Source organism: Engraulis encrasicolus, chromosome 17 (assembly GCF_034702125.1).
Source record: "Engraulis encrasicolus isolate BLACKSEA-1 chromosome 17, IST_EnEncr_1.0, whole genome shotgun sequence".
NCBI lineage: Eukaryota > Metazoa > Chordata > Actinopteri > Clupeiformes > Engraulidae > Engraulis > Engraulis encrasicolus.
Genome location: NC_085873.1, coordinates 13343826 through 13363825, shown reverse-complemented (window position 1 = coordinate 13363825; position 20000 = coordinate 13343826). Strand labels below are relative to the sequence as shown.

Sequence of the window (20000 nt, the reverse complement as noted above, 5' to 3'; positions counted from 1 at the left end):
TCTTCACCTCCCCACCCCTACTCCACCCTCTTCAGGAATGACAGGACGGCATGCCCCCTTCAGGGAAGACGGTGTGGCCCCTCGCTTATGACATTCTTGTGTTTCCTCCCCTCTCCAGTCCCCACTCCCATCTGCATCTCTTGTGTCTCAGATGGCGCACTTGTGCATTTCGGGCACTATATTCCAGTGCATAGGGCGCTTTCAAAGTAAAACTTTGTTAGTTCAGTGCACTGAAAAGCGCCCGGATGATGCCCTAACAATGGCGGAAAACGCAGTGCTTGAACGATGGACACTTCACGCACTAAACGGGCGCCATTTTGACAATAAAACGGAAGAAACGTGACGTTCAGTTCAGTAGAAGAGTTTGGTCAACAGTCTCCTGTATTTCTGTAAGTAATGTTACTGAGACACCAACCTTTTCATGCCAAGCCAAGTATTGTACACCAAATAGCTTCCAGTTGGGATGAAGAAAATGTAAATACAAGCACGACACACTGTGCAATGTAAACAGTAGCCAACCGATATTTTGGTGAGCTAATGCTAGCTCAACCGTCACTTCCAGTCAGGGCACAGTGCATAGTGCGCCGACTTTTTCACAACACTATGCACTTAAGACCCCCAGTGCACTGTGATCACTATGCACTGACTGTCAGTGCACTGCCATAAGTGCGGCATCTGAGACACGGCACCTGTCTCCTCTCCCTCGCGGCAGGTTAGGGCAGTGGTTCCCAAACTGGGGGTCGGGACTCCTAGGTGGGTCATGGAGATCCTGCAAGTGTGCTGCAGACAGAATGGACTTACAAAAAAAAATAAAGATGGAAAACACAGGTTAATAGTTAACTCCATATGTAAGTTAGTTATGTATAAGGCCAATACTTCCTTTAAATATCAAATTAGAATGTAGTACGTAAAAATCACTTTTGACATTTCGAATATGGAGGGATTGCGTCACAAAAATATTCTTAGGTACAAAAAGGGGTCCCAGCAGCAAACGTTTGGGAAACACTGGCTTAGGGTGAGGGGCACCACTTGGCTGCAAGTGTTTTCAAGTGTATACATTACTCTCATGACTGAGCTTATGTAATCATAGGGCGCCGCTGAACATAGAATTGCACATATAACTCCCATCGCGTGTATAATGATTCCTGTCTGTCTGTCTTTTTTGTCTCTATATGTGTCCACCTGCAGTGTTTTGGATCGCCTGCAGGTTGTGCCAAACACACAGCATCATGTGCGGTGGGCAGGGGGATGGGTTGCCATCTCTGATAACTACTTTTTTCTAATTGAGATACAATAATTCATAATCTTTAAAAAAAGTGTTAAATGATTTAAATTAAAAAAACTATTAAAAATAGTTGATTGATTTACAGTACATGATGTCGGTCTCCACAGTCCCATGTTCTGTTCCTGAGAAGATCAAACAATGCAACATGTAGGCCTGTTTTCCTGCCCTGCACTTCAGTTATGTAATCCATTTAGCTAGCACGCTCTGTCTCTGTCTCTCTCTCTCTCTCTCTCTCTCTCTCTCTCTCTCTCTCTCTCTCTCTCTCTCTCTCTCTCTCTCTCTCTCTCGTGTGTGTGTTTGCGTATCTGTGTGTGTTCGTGTTATTTACAATATAGATTTACGTACATTTGCTTGTGTCTGTCTGTGCGTGTGTGTGTGTGTGTTTGGCATGCGTGTGTGTGTATTTTGGAAACTTGGTTTAGCACCAACAGCTGGTGCTGTCATGCATAGCTTCACATGCAGAGCATGAGTTGTTTACATCGGGAAATGGAATACTGCATATAGGTGTATGTGACACGGAGTGTGCCTAAGTACATGTCATAGATGTGTCTGTGTGTGTGTCTGGTGTTTCACAGTCCAAGAAGGTGTGCGTGTATGTGTCCTTGTGCATGTGTCCTGTGTTTTACAGTGTAAGATGAAGACGTGTGTGTGTGTGTGTGTGTGTGTGTGTGTGTGTGTGTGTGTGTGTGTGTGTGTGTGTGTGTGTGTGTGTGTGTGTGTGTGTGTGTGTGTGTGTGTGTTTGTGCGCGTGTTGCTGGCTTGTGTCGGTGCAGGCTACTGAGTGAGATACCAGTTGGCATGAGTTTGGCTCCTACACAAGCTGCTGCTGTGAGTGCAGTGCGTTACAACAATAAAGAAGGTGGCATACAGTTGGAGTTGTGTTTAGAGTGCTGCTGGATTGTGTGTGTTAGGGTTGTGCCGATAGACGATATCATCGTCCATCGGCGATGGACAGCTGGCATCACGATGGACGGCAAACATCGTGATGCCAAGGAATCTTGTACTTGTGTATTTTTGAAGCCGCTGCTATAGTAATCATTACGGTACTTGAGATCACATTACCGTAAAATCCGTAGTAGCAGCAGCGGTTTTCAAGACAAGTTGTGAACACAAGCCCCAAGCGGAGTGAATTATATAACTACGAAAAAAACACAATGGAATTAAAAAAAAAACTTGTGAACTAAGGCCAACTATTGTTTGCTGCAGATGTATGTAAGTAGGCCTAAGTGATATCGTTCATTTATTTCTGTGACCTAGGCCTAAGTTGTTGACTACAAAGGGGACTCTTTACGCATTACCTAGCTGGCTCCTCCGGAGTAACATGAGCGACAGTTTAACATTTCATGTTTAACGGTTCACCTCAAAATGATTAATCGCTATTCGCGGTGGAGATGTATTGTGAAGCATCCACTCAAGAGTGTACACTTCTGATAAGCCCACTGTCAATAAGGTGAGCAAGCGGTTCCATGTCCGCCCACTCGTCTTCATGGCTTCACCGCCAGAACTACTTGTAGAACTATCCATTGATCAACTCCATTGATGAGGGAAAGAAAAGTCTCGATATGACCTAAAACAAAACATTCCGTATTCTAGTGCTAGGAATTGACAAAGTCGGGGCTAAAATCCATTGCAAAGCCTCTCGAGAGGGCACGCAATCACGCATGGGTTCTCATCTCTTTCCCATTTAGTTTTCTGGTGAGCGAGAGGGGCTAAAGTTATAGCCTACTAGCTTGCGCAAAAACGCAGCGCATATGTCGTCTTAAAATAGTTACACATATAAATAACTCACAGATGTAACAAATTTATTGACAAGTCTCCCAAAAACGCCACGCAATGAACTGATGGTAAAGTAGCAAGCACTGGGCTTGCAGGTGACACGGGAGGAGAGACGAGAAGGGCGAGGGGGAGGGGTCAGCGGGGGATCTCACAAAGCAGCTGAGCAAGAACGCTGAGGAGGTTTAAAAAAAATCCCCCAGAATGTAATAATAATATTAATATATTTCACTTACTCTTAAATTAAATAGAATTAAATAATAACTTAGCTGAAGATGAATAATAAAAATAAATACAAAATATATCAATTTTTTTTGCTTTATTATCCCCCCCCCCCAAGACGATGTCATCGTCCATCGCATCGTCTCACTGTAAACATCGTCAGCTGTCAATTAGGGGGACATCGCCCAAGCCTAGTGTGTGTGTGTGTGTGTGTGTGTGTGTGTGTGCTGTGTTTAGGGTGCTGCTGGTTAGTGGTGTGTGTGTACCGGTACTCTGTGATGTGATTTGGTGATTTGTCTGCACTCTGCATATGTTTGTGTTTTGACTGCAAATATGTATAGTACATACAGGGTGTGTGTGGGTGTGTTTTTAGCTGTGTCAGTTGAGTTGTACTCCACCAAAGAGATGAGAGACTGTGCGTGTGCGTGTGTGTCTGTGTGTGTGTGTGTGTGTGTGTACGTGAGTAAGCGTTTAGCCCACAGCTGTATTGCAATGTGGAGCGTGCCTGGGCTTGTCTGGTCTGGGCGGTTGGTCTGTTGAGCCGAGGACACACACACACACACACACACACACACACACACACACACACACACACACACACACACACACACACACACACAGTAGAACTCCAGCTACCTGATCAGGAGCTATGGGCTGCGACCACGCCAGCTGGCTGACGCACATGCACACACCATACACTCTGATCATTCCCCAGCACATGCACGCACAGAAGCACACACACACACACACACACTACATTTTTGTGGTGCAATGGGACACGTGGGCTTTGTAAATTGCTTGGTAGACATCGCACTCAACTACATATGCATCGCTCATACAGTACTATAGACATCCAAATGCACACACACACACACACACACACACACACACACACACACACACACACACACACACACACACACACACAAATATACTGTCTATATAAAAGCCCCCAAATAGACAAACAAATGGAAGCATACATAAGAGAGCATCGTACAAATGGAGACACGCACACTGGCCTGTGTCCTTCTCTCCCTCCTCTCTCTCTCTCTCTCTCTCTCTCTCTCTCTCTCTCTCTCTCTCTCTCTCTCTCTCTCACACACACACACACAGTACATTTGCACTCACTGTCAAACTGAAATACACACACTGTACACACACACACACTCGGGCAACAGACGCTCTGCGCTTGTGTGTGTGTGACGTGGGTGTGTGTGCTGGTAACTAGTCGGGCGCATCTCAAGGGAGAGCAGAGCCCGTCTCTGCATTTCATCATGAATCCGAATCCCCCCCCGTGGTTGGTTTTTCTCAACCTTTTTGAATAAACACTCCCTGGACCTCATCACAAGCCTCCCAACGCCCCCCTTGACCTCAATATCAGCCTGTCAACATCATGTTGGAATTAAAAAATAAAGTAGATAAACGCATTTTTGTATTGGGCATGGCATTGCATTGCAAAATGCATTTCATATAGGTTTAAAAAGTATGTTATCAAAATACTTGAATTGCAAGAATTCACACATAAATGACAGGACATCTGAACAGTCATTTCCAATAATAAAGTCAAATAATGTGTCATTTTGCAACAAAACTCTTCAATTGGTCTTATGCACCAGTTTTTATGTTTTGCACGACACAAGTGCAAGAGACCGTCATGGGCATGCTGTTAGGGCTTCAGACTCGCAGCCCAAAGGTTGCCGGTTCGACTCCCGACCCACCTGGTTGGTACGTGGAGTAAATAAGCAATGTTCTCCCACATCCTCCTCCATCACTGAGGTACCCTGAGCATGGTACGTTCTGCCACACTGCTTTCTTGCGGAGCCGTATGGGGCTGCCCTCTTGCATGGGTGTTTGCCAGCATTTCTGGCTCACAGAAACATAAACGTGCAAAATGGAGATCCAATTCACTCACTATCCTGGTTAGATTTAGCATGTGCCTTAACCTACACAGCATTATTATTATTATAATCATGATTAATAATTATAAAAGTATAGTTATTATGAACAGGCCATTAAAAAATCATTGGAAGGTTCCTTCAAAAATATTCGATTTGTACTTTAATGGTTGATGACTTGAAAAATAATGACTGTCGTTTATGTTGACTTTTATATTGAAAATCAGTGAAAGATGTCATTTGCTTAATTATTTGCAATGCAGTGTAATGTGGGTTCTTTTATAGTACCATCGCTTATGGTTGAGGTGCCCTTGAGCAAGGAAACAAACCCCACACTGTTCCAAGTGTAACTCCAAGCGAGTTTTGAGCTTTTTTTCAGATGGAAATCATTTGTCACATCTGGCAACCCTGCAACAAGGGGTGTTTCCCTCTCCGATAAGCCATCAGCTGTTTGGCCTCTTTCACAGGGCTCTTCAGCCTGCGTGTCATCTTTCCAGCCGCCATTGTCACCTGTGTCACTGCGCTTATTGTCTGGGAGTCGAGTCCCGAGCCTCAAATTTTCCCACTCTCTAAAGAAAACAGAGAGAGAAAAAAAATCCCAGTTGAAGTCTGACACCTGACGGGCATAGCATGGCATAATCAAGGGGTTGTGCACCGCCTTGTATGGAAATTCTTTTTTTTTTTTGGAACGTGTGCAGTGTTAAAGTTCCATGTGTTTGAGCCATGCGGATAGACGAGCCCGCCGACAAGCAACTAACTGTTATTTAGGTAGCCTACAGGGTAATACAGAGTTTCAGTTCCTGGAGCAGTGTTTTAGCCTTAAGTGAGGGTACTCTAGAGACGTGGTTAATTATTACACAAATGACATTTTTGACTGATTTTCCTTGGGAATGGGACTTGTAGAAGAGACCCAGAACTTTAGGCGAGGCTTGACGGATGCCAAGGTCTACCTTAGGTCTACTCTTTGGACAAACTAGGTGGAAAATGGATGGAAACCTGAAGAACAGAGTGCACCATCTTCCTTTTAGTAGAAAATAGTTGGGGGTTCAGGGGTTTGTCCCCTGAGAAAATGTGAAAATACAGTTGTTTAAAAGTGTGATTTTAATGCAATATGAAAATGGAAATATAGAGGCTTGGGCTTCAGGGCCCCCTTGACTCTTGGGGGCCTGGGCCCGGTAGACCAGTGCAGTGATCCATCCATGGGTCCAGGCTAGCCGAGGTGGGTAATTGTTGGGTTTAGGCAGGAGGATATCATAGTAGGCAGTGGCGGACCAATTACACACAGTCCCCAGGGCAAAACGTTGATGGGGCCCCTCATACATTCTGCTAAGATCATAATAGAGCCCCCACCACCAATACAAGAGTGCCGTGCTCGCCCTCCCTATAGCATGGCCCCTGCATAGTAGGCAAAATGGCCATGGTAGAGTAGCACAGTCATTGGCTTACATGCCTGGGTGGGGAGTGGGGCTGGTGGGGAGTGAAACTGATGACTCGGCACAGTGTAAACCACTGGGTGTGGCCACACATGCATGCAGTCAGAAGCAGACATTCTGCAACCCCCACTGCACAGGCGTGCGCACGCACACACACACACACACACACACACACACACACACACACACACACACACACACACACACACACACACACACACACACACACACACACACACACACACACACACACACACACACACACACTTACTTTTAACAACTTTCCCTCCCTTTTTGCAGTATGTCCCATCATCCTATCTTTTTGTCTTTTCCTCACACGCGCTCCCCGTTTCTTGTTTCTTTTTTTAGCTTAGTGTCATTCCGTCTCTGACTAATCAGTGCTACATGCATCATGCATGCAAACAGTCATATGCTCATGCACACCGACAAAAATATGCACATTCTCATGTCGACATGTTTGTTGTGGATATCTCCGGTTACTCATCTGTGTCGCGCTCTCTTCAAGAGTGCACTTGTGCGTGAAGGCAAGTGCTTGCAACCCCAGGTGTGATCACAAGCTTACCGCCATTTTTATCATTTCCCTTTTAGTTCCGTTTTATTTTCTTTCGTGGTTTTTTTTTGTAATTCTACTCCACTTGACCTTTCCCCTCATTCCCTACTCGTGCCTTCATAGCCTGACGACTCATCGCTCAGAGACACGGAAACCATCTCTCCCATTACCACGGCAACCGTGTGTGGGGTTGGGGGTGGGAGTGGTTGTGCGTTGATGATGCGCAACTGTCAAGGTGTGGCCAGGTGTATGTTTTGACCGAGACTAAAAGAGAGAGAGACAGACAGACAGGCGTAGACACAGAGAGGTAGAGACAGGCACACAGAAGAGAGAGAGAGAGAGAGAGAGAGAGAGAGAGAGAGAGAGAGAGAGAGAGAGAGAGAGAGAGAGAGAGAGAGAGAGAGAGAGAGAGAGAGAGAGAGAGAGAGACTGATGGGCATAGACGCAGAGGAAGGTAGACACACAGAGACAGAGAGAATGGGATAGCGACTGTGTCAGGAGTATCAGTGATCAGAGTCTGTCGAACAGTGTGTGCACTTGGTGCGGAGTGGAGTTGCCTGTCCCTCACTTGACCTGCTCTCTCCTCGGGGCCGTGCGCCCACCTCTCCTTGAAGGGAACTGGAGCCCGAAACGCTTTCTAGCCGTAAGTCCAGCCACGCGTCTCTCCTCTGTCCCCTCCGTCCCTCCCTCTGTGAGACAGGTCTTGCCAGATCCCTCACCTACATACTATCTGTGAATGTCTTTGTAGCATCTATGAGTGGGTTTTTTTTTGTTACAAAAAATGCTGTTAAACAATTTCCGGAGATTTCTTGGGCTGCTCCTTTTTTTTGCTGCTGCAGCTTTTCAAAGGCTTGTTGTTTTATTTGGAAGGAGTCGGAGAAGCTTCTGTTCTGTCGTGGACTTGTCCGGTCCTGTCTGGTGTACCTGCACAGTCAGCGACGCATCAGAAAATTGTGGGCCCTATGAATAGTCAGCTCAAACGGACCCTCCCCCCCCCCCCCCCCCCCCCCCCCCCAGCCATATAGCTACATAAATCAGACTGTGTGAGCCCCTTATATACTCAGTCACACTTTACCCCCCTGTACGATGCTCCTGTGTACAGCTGCTCTATATTTCACTCCCTCGTTATCATTTTTCTTAATCTTGCGTTCAATTCCCTTCTCGTTCTTCTTCTGGAGAGTATTCCAACAACCGCTGCATGAAGTGGTAAATCTGCTAATAGATAACCCACAGGTGTCATTTAAGTTCAGAAAATAAGAACTCCAGACCCTTGTATTAGATGATTTACCTCTGCCTCAAGGTTAATTTAACCTGCATTACTACTAAACCATGTTCTTGGAATTACACCCCTTGTTGTTGGACTCCCTCCTGATTATGTATCTGGTGTTAAACTCCGTCCTCATTCTTCCTCTGGTGTTTAACTCCGTCCTCATTGGTGTCCTCTGGTGTTTAACTCTCTCCTCGTTGTGTTTCTGTCGTCCGCAGGTAAGAAGAAGCCGGCGTTGAGGCTCTCCAAGGAGGTGTTTGAACAGCCTGCCCCTGCTGCCGCGTAAGACTTCATATCTTCTCATTATCCGTCATGTCTCTTTCTTTCGCTCCCTTATCTTCCCCTCAGCTGCCTCCCTCGCTCACTTTTTCTCTTCCCCCCTTTCTTTTTTTCTTGTGTTTATCTATCTATCTATCTATCTATCTATCTATCTATCTATCTATCTATCTATCTATCTATCTATCTATCTATCTATCTATCTATCTATCTAGTGTATTTTGCTATACTATATCTGTATCTTTCTATCTGCTCTGTCTGTCTATCTGTTACTTTCTCTCTTCATATTTCTCTCTCTCTCCCTCCCATCTATCTGTTGCACTTTCCATCCTCTGTGTTTGGTTTTCTCAGGACATTTCTTTATTTAAAGTAAATGGAAATATATGCCGCCTCTTGCTCGTCCTTTTCGCTTTTCACGCTCTCTGCTCGCTGTCTCCTGTCATTTTACAGGTCTTGCTTTAGTTTGCTCTCGTTTCCTCCTCTTCGTCCTCTAATTCTCTGTCTCTCACTCGCACTTCATTTCTCTCTCCATAGCTTTCCTTACATCGTCTTGGTCTTCCTTCTATCTCGCTCTCTCTATCCAACTAATCTATCTTTTCACTCTCTTCTGCTCTCTCTCTCGTTTCTCCATTAGAAAACCTCCCATCCTTCTCCCTCTATGTCTCTTTCACTCACTCACTCTTATTTCCTTTCCCTAACCATAGCTTTCCTTTTTTCCCCATGATGACTCACATCTTCTTAATCTTCGTTCTATCTCTTCTTTCGATCATTTTTTTTCTAAGCTGTCTTTTTCGCTCTGTCCTGCTGTCTCTCTCCGTTCTTCATAGTTCACATCCTTCTCCCTCCATTTATCTTTCATTCTTTCATTCACACTTCCGTTCTCTGTCTCTTGGGTGTTTCTCTTTCCCAGGCTGACTCACATCTCTTTTCTCATCTCCTCTCATTCTCTCTTTCTATTGCTTGCACTATCTTGCTCGCTCTCTCTCTCTCTCTCTCTCTCTCTCTCTCTCTCTCTCTCTCTCTCTCTCTCTCTCTCTCTCTCTCTCTCTCTCTCTCTCTCTCTCTCAGTTATTCCTCATTCTCTCTCTCTCTCTCTCTCTCTCTCTCTCTCTCTCTCTCTCTCTCTCTCTCTCTCTCTCTCTCTCTCTCTCTCTCTCTCTCTCTCTCTCTCTCTCTCTCTCCACTTTGTCCCTCAGTCTCTCCCCACTTCCCACTTCCTGTTGTAACCACGACAACACATGCCCTCCTCGTTTACACTTGGAGATGCCACCGCAATGCCAGTAGCAGGCAGCGTTCACACACGACAGCCGAGTGGGCTCCTCAGCTGCTCTGAGGGGAGATGGACAGTATCTTTTCACATGACATCACACCATCACATGTGGTCATAATGTCACAATGACTGTGTTTGCTATGTGAACCTGTGCTACCTGACAGTCCACCCCCATTTTAAAATGGCAGTGGTCACGACCATACAATGTCATGTGGAAATATACTAAAGTAGGAATAATGCCAAAACATTGGAGTTTAAGAGCGCTTTACCTCGCCACTATGTTCTTCAGCAAAAGACAAGTAGAATTTTGCTAATATAATTATCACATTTTTGTATCTATTCAATGACGCTTCCTCTGCGTTTTCCCCCACGTCACTATGGCGGAACGTTGACATTCAAGCGAAAATTCCCGGATGTCACAAATACTATGCAGCATTTTTACACAGTTCTGTTAGAATGTTTGACCCGAACTCTAAAAGTTCTGGGGAAAAGTCTGTTCTACTCAATGGGTTTTAATGATATTATGGGGTGGCAGATAGAAATTCATCTTGTGATTCATGGAGCTCTTCACCTTATGCCCCCCGGCAAGGAATTATAAGTCATTAATAAGGATCATCTGAAAACTGTCTTTTGGCTGTACTTTATATGAGAGTAATTGATTGTGATTCTTCAACCTTAGGAGTAAGGCTTAGTAATTGCATTTTGTCTCTCTCTCTCCTCCAGACCTCCCAGAGATTTGGACTCGAAAGCCTGTGTAACCATCGGTGAGAAGGTAAGTCTCTCACAGTGGTTTTCATTTTGTAATTATTTCTTTTCAGACTGTGTAGTGGTGTCTTTAATTGTGTCAAAAAATCAAGCATTCCAAAGACAGAGGAATTTTGTTTCAGGCTTAGTTAGAGTAAAGTTTGACTGTTGCACGTTTACTTAAAGTAAAGTTTGAGTATTCCAGGTTTAGGTCCAGTACATTTTGTCCTTGCAGAAGCTTGCGTGTTCCCATTGATCTGCTGATTGGCTTTGACGATCTGTCTCGCTTTCTCTTTTATTCCCCCCTCATGTGCTGTGGAAGGGTGGGATCTAAACCTGTAACCCTCTTATCTAAAGCCCATCTCCTTATCCAATAGGCCATGGCTGCCCCCTCTTTAAAGAATGTGTGACATCCCATTGCCCCTGAACGCTGCTGATGGATGTATTCGGTCCCCTCTTGTCTCTTTATGGCAATGGTTATCAACCTTTTTTGAAGAAATGCCCCCCCTGACCTCATCATAAGCATGCCAGCACCCCCTACCCAACAGTGTTTTGTTGAAAATTTGGAAAACATCACAGCCTAATAATATCTAGAGACCCCATTGAGACACTAATTTACGTTGTAATGGACGCTTGGCTTTACGTTACGGCTTGCACTAGATGCTGCTGATTGCCGTCAGTCAGGAATGTGCTATTCAATTTACTGCCTCCTGGCCTTAACAAATATTTAATTTTGACTTGTCAACCAGACTCTCTCTCTCTCGCTATCTCTCTCTGTCTCTTTCTCTGCTTTCCTCTTGTCATTTAGTTATTGTTTGGTATCAAATCATAGCTTCTTTGGTAGCTGGAGTACGATTTTATGATGATGACAGAGGCCGTCGATAAGCTTGCTGCAGGATACACGTGTCTGGGCACGATTTGTGCATGAGCGCGTTAGCATGCGTAATTCATGTCAATTTGGTGCGCGTTATACTACATCCATACGCCTGCGTTTTTTGCGATACCTTAAAAATCGCTGGGTGCGATCGAAAGAAAAACTGCACAGTTCCAAATGAAAGTGTGAAAACGGCGTTGGCGGCAACTAGGGCTGCACAATTAATCAAAAATAATCGAAAATCGTTATAAAATCGTGAAATCGAAGTCCTGATTTCAATTGTGATTTAATCGTGGCAATAGTGACCTACCTTTGACAGCGTCCTTGAAGCCAGAACACACTGACAGGCTGGTGTTTCTGGACAGAAATCTGTCCACCTAAGTTTCATGCTATTGCCTTTACATAATTCATTCAAAAAAATGTACATAATTCATTTTATTTTGCTCATCCCGTATAGAATTAATTCTTGGTATTATTTCATCTTGTTATAGTTTTCAAAAAAATCTGCAAAACAAATAATAATCGTGATTCATAATTGTGATTACAATTTTGACTAAAATAATTGTGATTATGGTTTTTTTTCCATAATCGTGCAGCCCTAGCGGCAACTTTTCGAGAGCGTCTCATTGAGCTTGTCCTTAATATTTCGTCGGCTTGCTACCAAAACCGCCTAAGTCCGAATTTGGTCGAAATGAGATTTTTACTTAAATTTACTCCCCTGCCACAGCTGCATCACCCTGCCTTTCCGCCAGGGTCATTGATCAATCACAACAGTCACCAGAGTCAAAAATCTGTATGTATAAAGTCACACACTGCCTATGAGAAAATGAATGACCAGGGACGTAGCTATAGGGAGGACAAGGAGGGCATTTGCCTGTAGGCCTAGGGCCCTCCTGCAGGTGGCAGGGGTAGGGGCCCTATTATGACCTTGGCAGGTGGTATTTGGGCCCTATCTATTCATCCTGGGGCTCTCTCTCTCTCTTCAAAGACAATGGCCATGTGTCAAAACTTCATCCTTAGACATCAGTGTCTGAGATACTCTTATTATCACACAATGGTTGTAGCCTTAAAATTAAGCTATACGAAAGAAATTGAGCAATTATTAACCAGGTGCTTTATTTGATGTAGTCAGAGGTTTGTAGAAGGCTGCTGCAGCCTGTAACTTCCTATGACAATCTGTTAATTCATACATTTATCTAATGTCTCATAATGTAGACATTAAACACTTTCGGATTGATGTCACTTGTGCATTACATTATTTTACACTCGGTGGTATGTCAAACGAATGTGTAATGAATCCAGTAGTGGTTCTATACCATGTTCTGAATGCCACGGTCATGGTGTTAAAGTGGGCGGGGCACAGTTCTATGGCCAGGTTACCTCTGTCATGGTCAAGGTTGGTGGGGTGGGGCAGTTCTATCAGCATAGAGAAGAGTAGAAGTTAACCAAAGATGATAAACAAGGAGGAGACAGTTCGTGAGGAGGTACAAGGACCAAAGAAGTGCCCCACCCCTTCATCCTCCTCCATGACTGATGGACCCTCAACATGGAGATTGGACGCCACTGCAATGCTTTCTCTGTGTGACACTGCAAGCTGGATCTGTCCTGGCATGAGCAATGAATGTATTACCATTGAGGCGACTGCTCTGGCACAATGACAAAATCTCAGAGTGCTTTACTTTGGATGAGAATGTAAATGATGTTATCATTGAAAACTAACATGACTGAAAGTAGTAGAAAGTAAAACAAAACTGTGAAAATCTGTTGGTAGATATGAGATTCACCAGCATGCTAGACTATTACAAGGTCTACAAAAAATATTTCAATCATTCACCATTCCCAGGATTAAAGTTTGGAATAAAAATAAAAAGAATAGTATAACTATCAAAATAATGTGCAGTGCATTGTTCTTGTTGTGCTGCATCAAATAATTCATTTTAAAGTGTTTTGTTTTCCTTAGTAGGCGTTTCATGATTGACTTGCAGCTTCAAGAAAATCAAGAAATTAAGAAAATAAATTAACACCTTAGACGGGTACTGTTTGTAATGTACCAATGACACAGACAGGATGACAGGATGATGCAGAAGTGGTAGGGGAGTACAGTTCTGCAAAAATCTCCTCTTGACCAAAATTATATCACAATTTCTCTTTGCCCAGGGTCTCAGATTTCCTAGAACTGCCACTGGTGTTTGGCGCCCCCTTGGAAATTTAGTTTTTCCCTGTTTTCCAAAAACCCCAAAATCGGACTTAGGCGGTTTTGGTAGCAAGCCTACGATTTGCAAACATTTGTGTGACCATACTTCCCCGTTGCACTTTGATAAAGGAGCGTGCAAATGTAGGAGCTGTAACAGTATCGTCTCCTCGTCCTGGGAGTCCATCTTTTTGTTTTGTTTTTCCAATTTGTGTTTCCTATTTCCGCATTGCGATGATGCGCTCTCTCTCTGTCCCCTGAATGATACCGCCAGTTTTGTGCATGTTCGTCTAAAGCATGTGCAGTCGATAATTGTGCGTAATGTAAGGCACACGCCAATCTTATCGAGGGCTTCTGTCAATCAATCTGTGCTGGGTGGACCGACCGGCTTGGCTTTTGGGTTCAGAGGTCAGGTTTTATCAGGGGACTAGTACCTGTATGTCGTCCACATGGACAATGATTGGAAATGTCTGCATTGTAATTGAGTATGTACGTAACAGGAAAAATGTGAACCCTGTCATGGCAGCACTTGCGTTTCACTCGGAAATATCTGCATTATAATTGCAGATATAATATGCAATCCAAAAAAGTGAACCACGTAATGTTTGAATGAGTCAAATGTACGGTAGGTTAGACATGTAGGTGGCTAGACAGATGCAGGGAGACGCTAATCACTAGTCTCTTCTCCACTCGTCTCTCCTCTCTCCCCTCTCCTCTTCCCCTCTCGTCTCCCCTCTCTCTCTTCTTCACTCGTCTCCCCTCCTCCTCTCTCGTCTCCAATCTCGTCTCATCTCCTCTACTCTCCTCTCTCCTCTCTTCCTCACTCATCTTCCCTCTCTCCCCCTCTATCCTTTCTTCTCCTGTCCTCTCCTATTCCCTCTCTCCTCTCCTCTCTTCTCCTCTCATCTCCTCTCCTTTCCTTTGCTCTTCTTTCCTCTTCCCTCTCTCCTCTCTTCCTCACTCATCTCCCCTCTCATCTCTTCCCCTCTCATCTCTTCCCCTCTCATCTCTCCTCTCCTCTCTTTTTCCCTCTCTCCTCTCTTTTTCACTCCTCTCCACTCTCTTCCTCTCTCTCTTCGTCTCTCTCTCATCTCTTCTCTTCTGCAATCCTCTCCGCTCCTGTCTCTTGTGCTGTGGAGGTGTTATGTTGTCAGCCGGAGATGCTGCTGAAGATCATGTCACGTGGAGTTTCTCTGCTCTGCTCAGTAACATTTTCCCTCCTTTCTTTTTCCTTCTATCTCTTTATTCTTGTTTCACTCTTTCTCTCTTTCCCTCCTTTATCACTTTACCACTCTTCCCCCCCTCCCCATCACTCTTTCTTATTTCTTTACCCCTCTCGATCACTCTCTCTCCCTATTTCACTGCCTCTTACTCTCTTCTAACTCTTTCCTTCTCTCGTTTTCTTTTTGATATCTCTATCTCTCTCTCTCTCTCTCTCTCTCTCTCTCTCTCTCTCTCTCTCTCTCTCTCTCTCTCTCTCTCTCTCTCTCTATCTATCTCTCCTCCTCAGAGCTGTAGCTGATCTCTATAGCAGCAGTGCTGAGTCAGTTAGTCCTGTCTGGCACCTACGTTAACTCTCTCTCTCTCTCTCTCTCTCTCTCTCTCTCTCTCTCTCTCTCTCTCTCTCCCCCTCACTCTCTCTCTCTCTCTCTCTCTCTCTCTCTCTCTCTCTCTCTGTCTCTCTCTCTCTCTCCCCCTCACTCTCTCTCTCTGTGTCTCTGTCTCCCCATCGGCCTCATTTTCTTCTATATTGCTCTGTACTCAACAGTCTTTCTTCCCCCAATCATCACTCTTTTTTTCTTCATCACCTACTCTCTCTTTTGCACTTTAATTTCTCTTTCCGTTTTCTCACTTTCACCTTCCTCTCAGGGAGATTTCAGACTCAAATTAATTCTCTCACACGCTTTTATCCAAACCGATCACTATATTTCCTCTTTTCTATTGTTCAATGTTCCCATCATTTCTTATCTGCCTGTCTGCTGCTTTGCTATTGTTATATTTACACTCATCTTTTACCTCTATCTAAATCCTACCATTCTCCAGAACACTGAGTTGAAGGCTGATGACCTGGATATTTATATTTTTTTGCTAGATGTAATCTTTCTCTCCATCTCTAGTATAGTAGTATATTAAAGTATGTATTACATCTCTCGCTTCCTCTCTCTCCATTCTCCAGAATTTTGAGGTGAAGGCTGATGACCTTGAGCAGATTGGGGAGCTGGGTCGCGGGGCGTATGGAGTGGTGGACAAGATGAGGCACGTACCCAGCGGACTTATTATGGCCGTCAAGGTGAGAACTACGATGCCCACAATGCACCTCTACTACCATATCCACAACACACCTCTTCTTCCTGTCTACCGGTGACGCAGAAGACAGACTAGCTCAGATGTCAGTGAACGTTTGGCCAACCAGTTCAAGGGTGCGTTTGCGCAGAGTTGGTATGCAGACCCTTGCAACAAACATCAGCAGGGATAAGCAACTGCAGGTGTTGCAAGGTTTGTGTGCAGTCACTTAGATCCCACAAGAGATTGACACAATGTCACGTGTCGTGCCTTCGTCATAGCATGATTGGATTTTGTAACGTCGGACAAGATTTCTAACCATCATGCAACATTTCCAGTTCAGAATGCATTGCTGTCTGCATGTGGATGTAGACGTTGCGTGAAATAGAATGCAACTAATGTCGGGGGGGGGCACTGTGGTGCAGCGCACTAAGCCCCACACATTTGGGCTTACAGTACATTGCTCACGGGGACCCCGGTTCGAGTCCGAGTTAGAGTCATTTCCCGACCCTGCCCCGTCTCTCTCTCCCAGTCTTTTCCTGTCTACTCTCACACTGTCCTATAATGATAAAGGACAAAAAGCCCCAACAAATACTTAAAGGGACACTATGTGAGATTTTTTGTTGTTTATTTCCAGAATTCATGTTACCCATTCACTAATGTTACCTTTTTCATGAATACTTACCACCACCATGAAATTCTAAGTATTCATTATGTCTGGAAAAATTGCACTTTTCATACATGGAAAGGGGGATCTTCTCCATGGTCCGCCATTTTGAATTTCCAGAAATAGCCATTTTTAGTTGCAAAAATGACTGTACTTGGGCCATACTAGAAAATATTAGTTTATTACTTAGTAAACTATCATGAAAAGTTGGCAAAATTTGGCAATAGGCGACACAGTGTCAATGAGCAGCATAGTTGCAGTACCTTTTTTGACCATTTCCTGCACAGTGTCCCTTTAAAAAAAGAATGCACCTAATGTCAAATGCACCTACTGCTGAGAACATGACGTGGGGAACAGCTTAAAAAACTTCTTTTGACCTTTGAGTCACATCAGTTCTTTTCAATTAGTTCAATTAGTAGCACTCAAGCATTAGTAAGCAATTAGCCGGCATCAAGGGTAGCCTCTTGCAGCTGAAGTGCCATTTTCAGCTCTGAGTGGTCCTGATCTGCTAGTCAGATGGGTTGGGGGGTAGTGGAGTGGGACCGTATAATGACGAAGGAAAGACACTTGCCCTTCATTGCATCATCACATTTTGTGGCTCCTGATTTCCAGTGCATGTGAAATGAAGCGATTTCTTCATACGATAGCCCATTTTATCCAGCGGTGGTACATGGAGTTGTTGCTGGGTAGAGGGAAGATAGCAGTGTAAATAATTTTATTTGTTGTTCGTGATGTTGTGTTTGTGGGGTGAGACAGGATAGTTGTCTTTGGATCTGAAATATGTGTGCGTGAATTATTTGTAGCTATGCTGCCCTAGAAATGGAGAGTGCAGTAACTATATATTTTGTCAGAATTGAGTTTAGATCGAAAATGGTCTTCATTACACCTTCCTTATCTTGTGACAAAGCCCAAATGTGCCCCATTACAGAGATATTGCTATGTCAAATGTGCAGTAATTACAATATCCAACCTAATACCAAAGCTTTGAAGGCCTTTTCTAAGTTTCAATGTTGATGTAGTTACTGTACATACCAATGACATATTTTTGACCACTTTCTTGTATCTGAGAAATTCATTCGTATTCATAGTTTTTCAATTCGTGAATGTAATTCGTATTCATAACGTTTACATTTGTGAATGTACAGTAATTTTATATGTCGTAACTTTTCGATTCGTATTTGGACAAATATCAAACACACTATCCATTATAAGTACAAATGGACTCATTTTTAGGATTTGCAAATATTAATTTTGCTTCAACTGCAACCAAAGACACACACACACATCCCGAATATGTACAGATTACTTTCCTGTGAAAACAGAATTTTTCATCCACTTTTTACCTTCATACTAAAGACTGTTTCTTGTCTCTGTCAGCGTATCCGGGCGACGGTGAACACTCAGGAGCAGAAGCGTCTTCTGATGGACCTGGACATTTCTATGCGGACGGTGGACTGCTTTTACACAGTCACCTTCTACGGAGCGCTGTTCAGAGAGGTAACACGCGCACACACACGCACGCACGCACACATGCGCGTGCGCGCACACACACACACACACACACACACGCACGCACGCACACACACATGCGCGCGCGCACACACACACACACACACACACACATATACACACACACACACACACACACTCATACACACACTCACACACACACACACACCTACTTGAGGATGGTCTGCTGCTTTTATACCGTCACCTTGTACGGTGTTTAGAGAGGTAACACACATACAAACACACACCGTCTCCTTCTACAGAGCGCTATTCAGACAGGTAGCGCGCACACACATACACACACACACACACACACTGCAGAGACAATGCAACATGTGTAAATGTACGTGCGATATTCTGTGTGTTCCTCCATCCGTGTCTCATCTCTCTACCCTCGTTGCATACCGTACGCCTCCAAACAAAATACAGTCATTCCTCGACAAGGCCTGTGAATCACGTCATACCTCTGCCCTTATTGTAGGTTTCAGTCATGGTGTGTTTGATCTGTATAATCAAAGCTTTCTTGAGTACAAGTGTTTCCTGACTGTGATCTGTATTCTCTAGCACTCAGTAGAGACTGAGAGGAAGACCTCGCTCACCCACACAGGAGAAGAGTGGAGTGTCTGTCATCTCACAGTGAATACATTTTGCAAATGTACTGCGAAGCACAGCATGCCATTTATATTGCCACACAATGTCATTTTTGTGCCACAGACCAGGTAGTCCATTAATCTGGTAAAATACATTGCTGTCCATATGAAATGGCTTACAGCAGTCTGACTGTGGAGGAGAAGAAGCTGTTGTTGAGTCGAGTTGAGTCACTCTGTTTGAGGGTGTCTTTTCTTTCTTTCTAGAGAGTGCACGTCTCGCATGTAGGTGAGCAGCACAGAGGCAACGCTAGTCGCTCTGTTCAGTTTAGTTTAGTTTGGTGGAGGAAACGCGTGATCAGAAAAACGATTTTGTCAGTAGCGCAGCTCAGTTTACGTTAGTTTAGTTTGGTGAAGGAATCGCAGGATGACAGGAGCTGTGTGCTAGTAGTCGCTCAGTTCAGTTTAATTTAGCTTTGTGAATGAGACATACAATCAGAAAGGCTGTGCGCTAGTAGTTCAGTTTAGTTACGTTTAGTGAAGTGAAAGAAACGCACAATCAGAAATGCCAAGTATTGGTAGCTCTGTTTAGTTAGGTAAGGTAAGTTTGCTGGAGGAAACGAAGGATGAGAAGAGCGGTGCGTCTCCTCTGTGGAAGCTTGTTGCAGGATGAGAAGAGCTGTGTGTGTGTGTGTGTGTGTGTGTGTGTGTGTGTGTGTGTGTGTGTGTGTGTGTGTGTGTGTGTGTGTGTGTGTGTGTGTGTGTGTGTGTGTGTGTGTGTGTGTGTGTGTGTGTGTGTGTGTGTGTGTGTGTATGTGATTTCCGGAAGCTTGTTGCCTCTCCTGTATTCCACAGGATATCCCACCGCAGCCACACGGGGGAGAACACACACTTCCTGTTTGTCAAATAGTTTGTGTGCGAGTGAGTGAGTGAGTGAGTGAGGGAGGGAGGGAGGGAGAAAGTCATGTGGCCGATGATGAAGACAGTGCGTGCGTGCGTGCGTGCGTGTGTGTGTGTACTGTATGTTCATGCATGTGTTTGAAGGTTACAGCTTAACCTTCTATTCTGTCCTCATCTGTGCAACCCCCCATAACCCATCCCATAATACCCCCCATGCCTCTGCTCGGTTGCCAGGGCGACGTGTGGATCTGTA

At 44.4% G+C, this 20000-nt stretch overlaps 1 protein-coding gene across 1 annotated transcript in view; it reads left to right on the top strand.

The window, feature by feature from the left end:
* Nucleotides 1-20000, top strand: part of map2k6 (mitogen-activated protein kinase kinase 6) — a 48500-nt gene that overhangs the window by 11843 nt on the left and 16657 nt on the right. Inside the window, exons 2-6 of the mRNA XM_063221778.1 lie at nucleotides 8665-8728; nucleotides 10716-10764; nucleotides 15978-16091; nucleotides 18129-18248; nucleotides 19982-20000. The exon at nucleotides 19982-20000 is cut by the window's right edge and continues 98 nt beyond it. Coding sequence (XP_063077848.1) covers nucleotides 8665-8728; nucleotides 10716-10764; nucleotides 15978-16091; nucleotides 18129-18248; nucleotides 19982-20000 — 366 coding nt within the window. The remainder of the gene's footprint in view (nucleotides 1-8664; nucleotides 8729-10715; nucleotides 10765-15977; nucleotides 16092-18128; nucleotides 18249-19981) is intronic.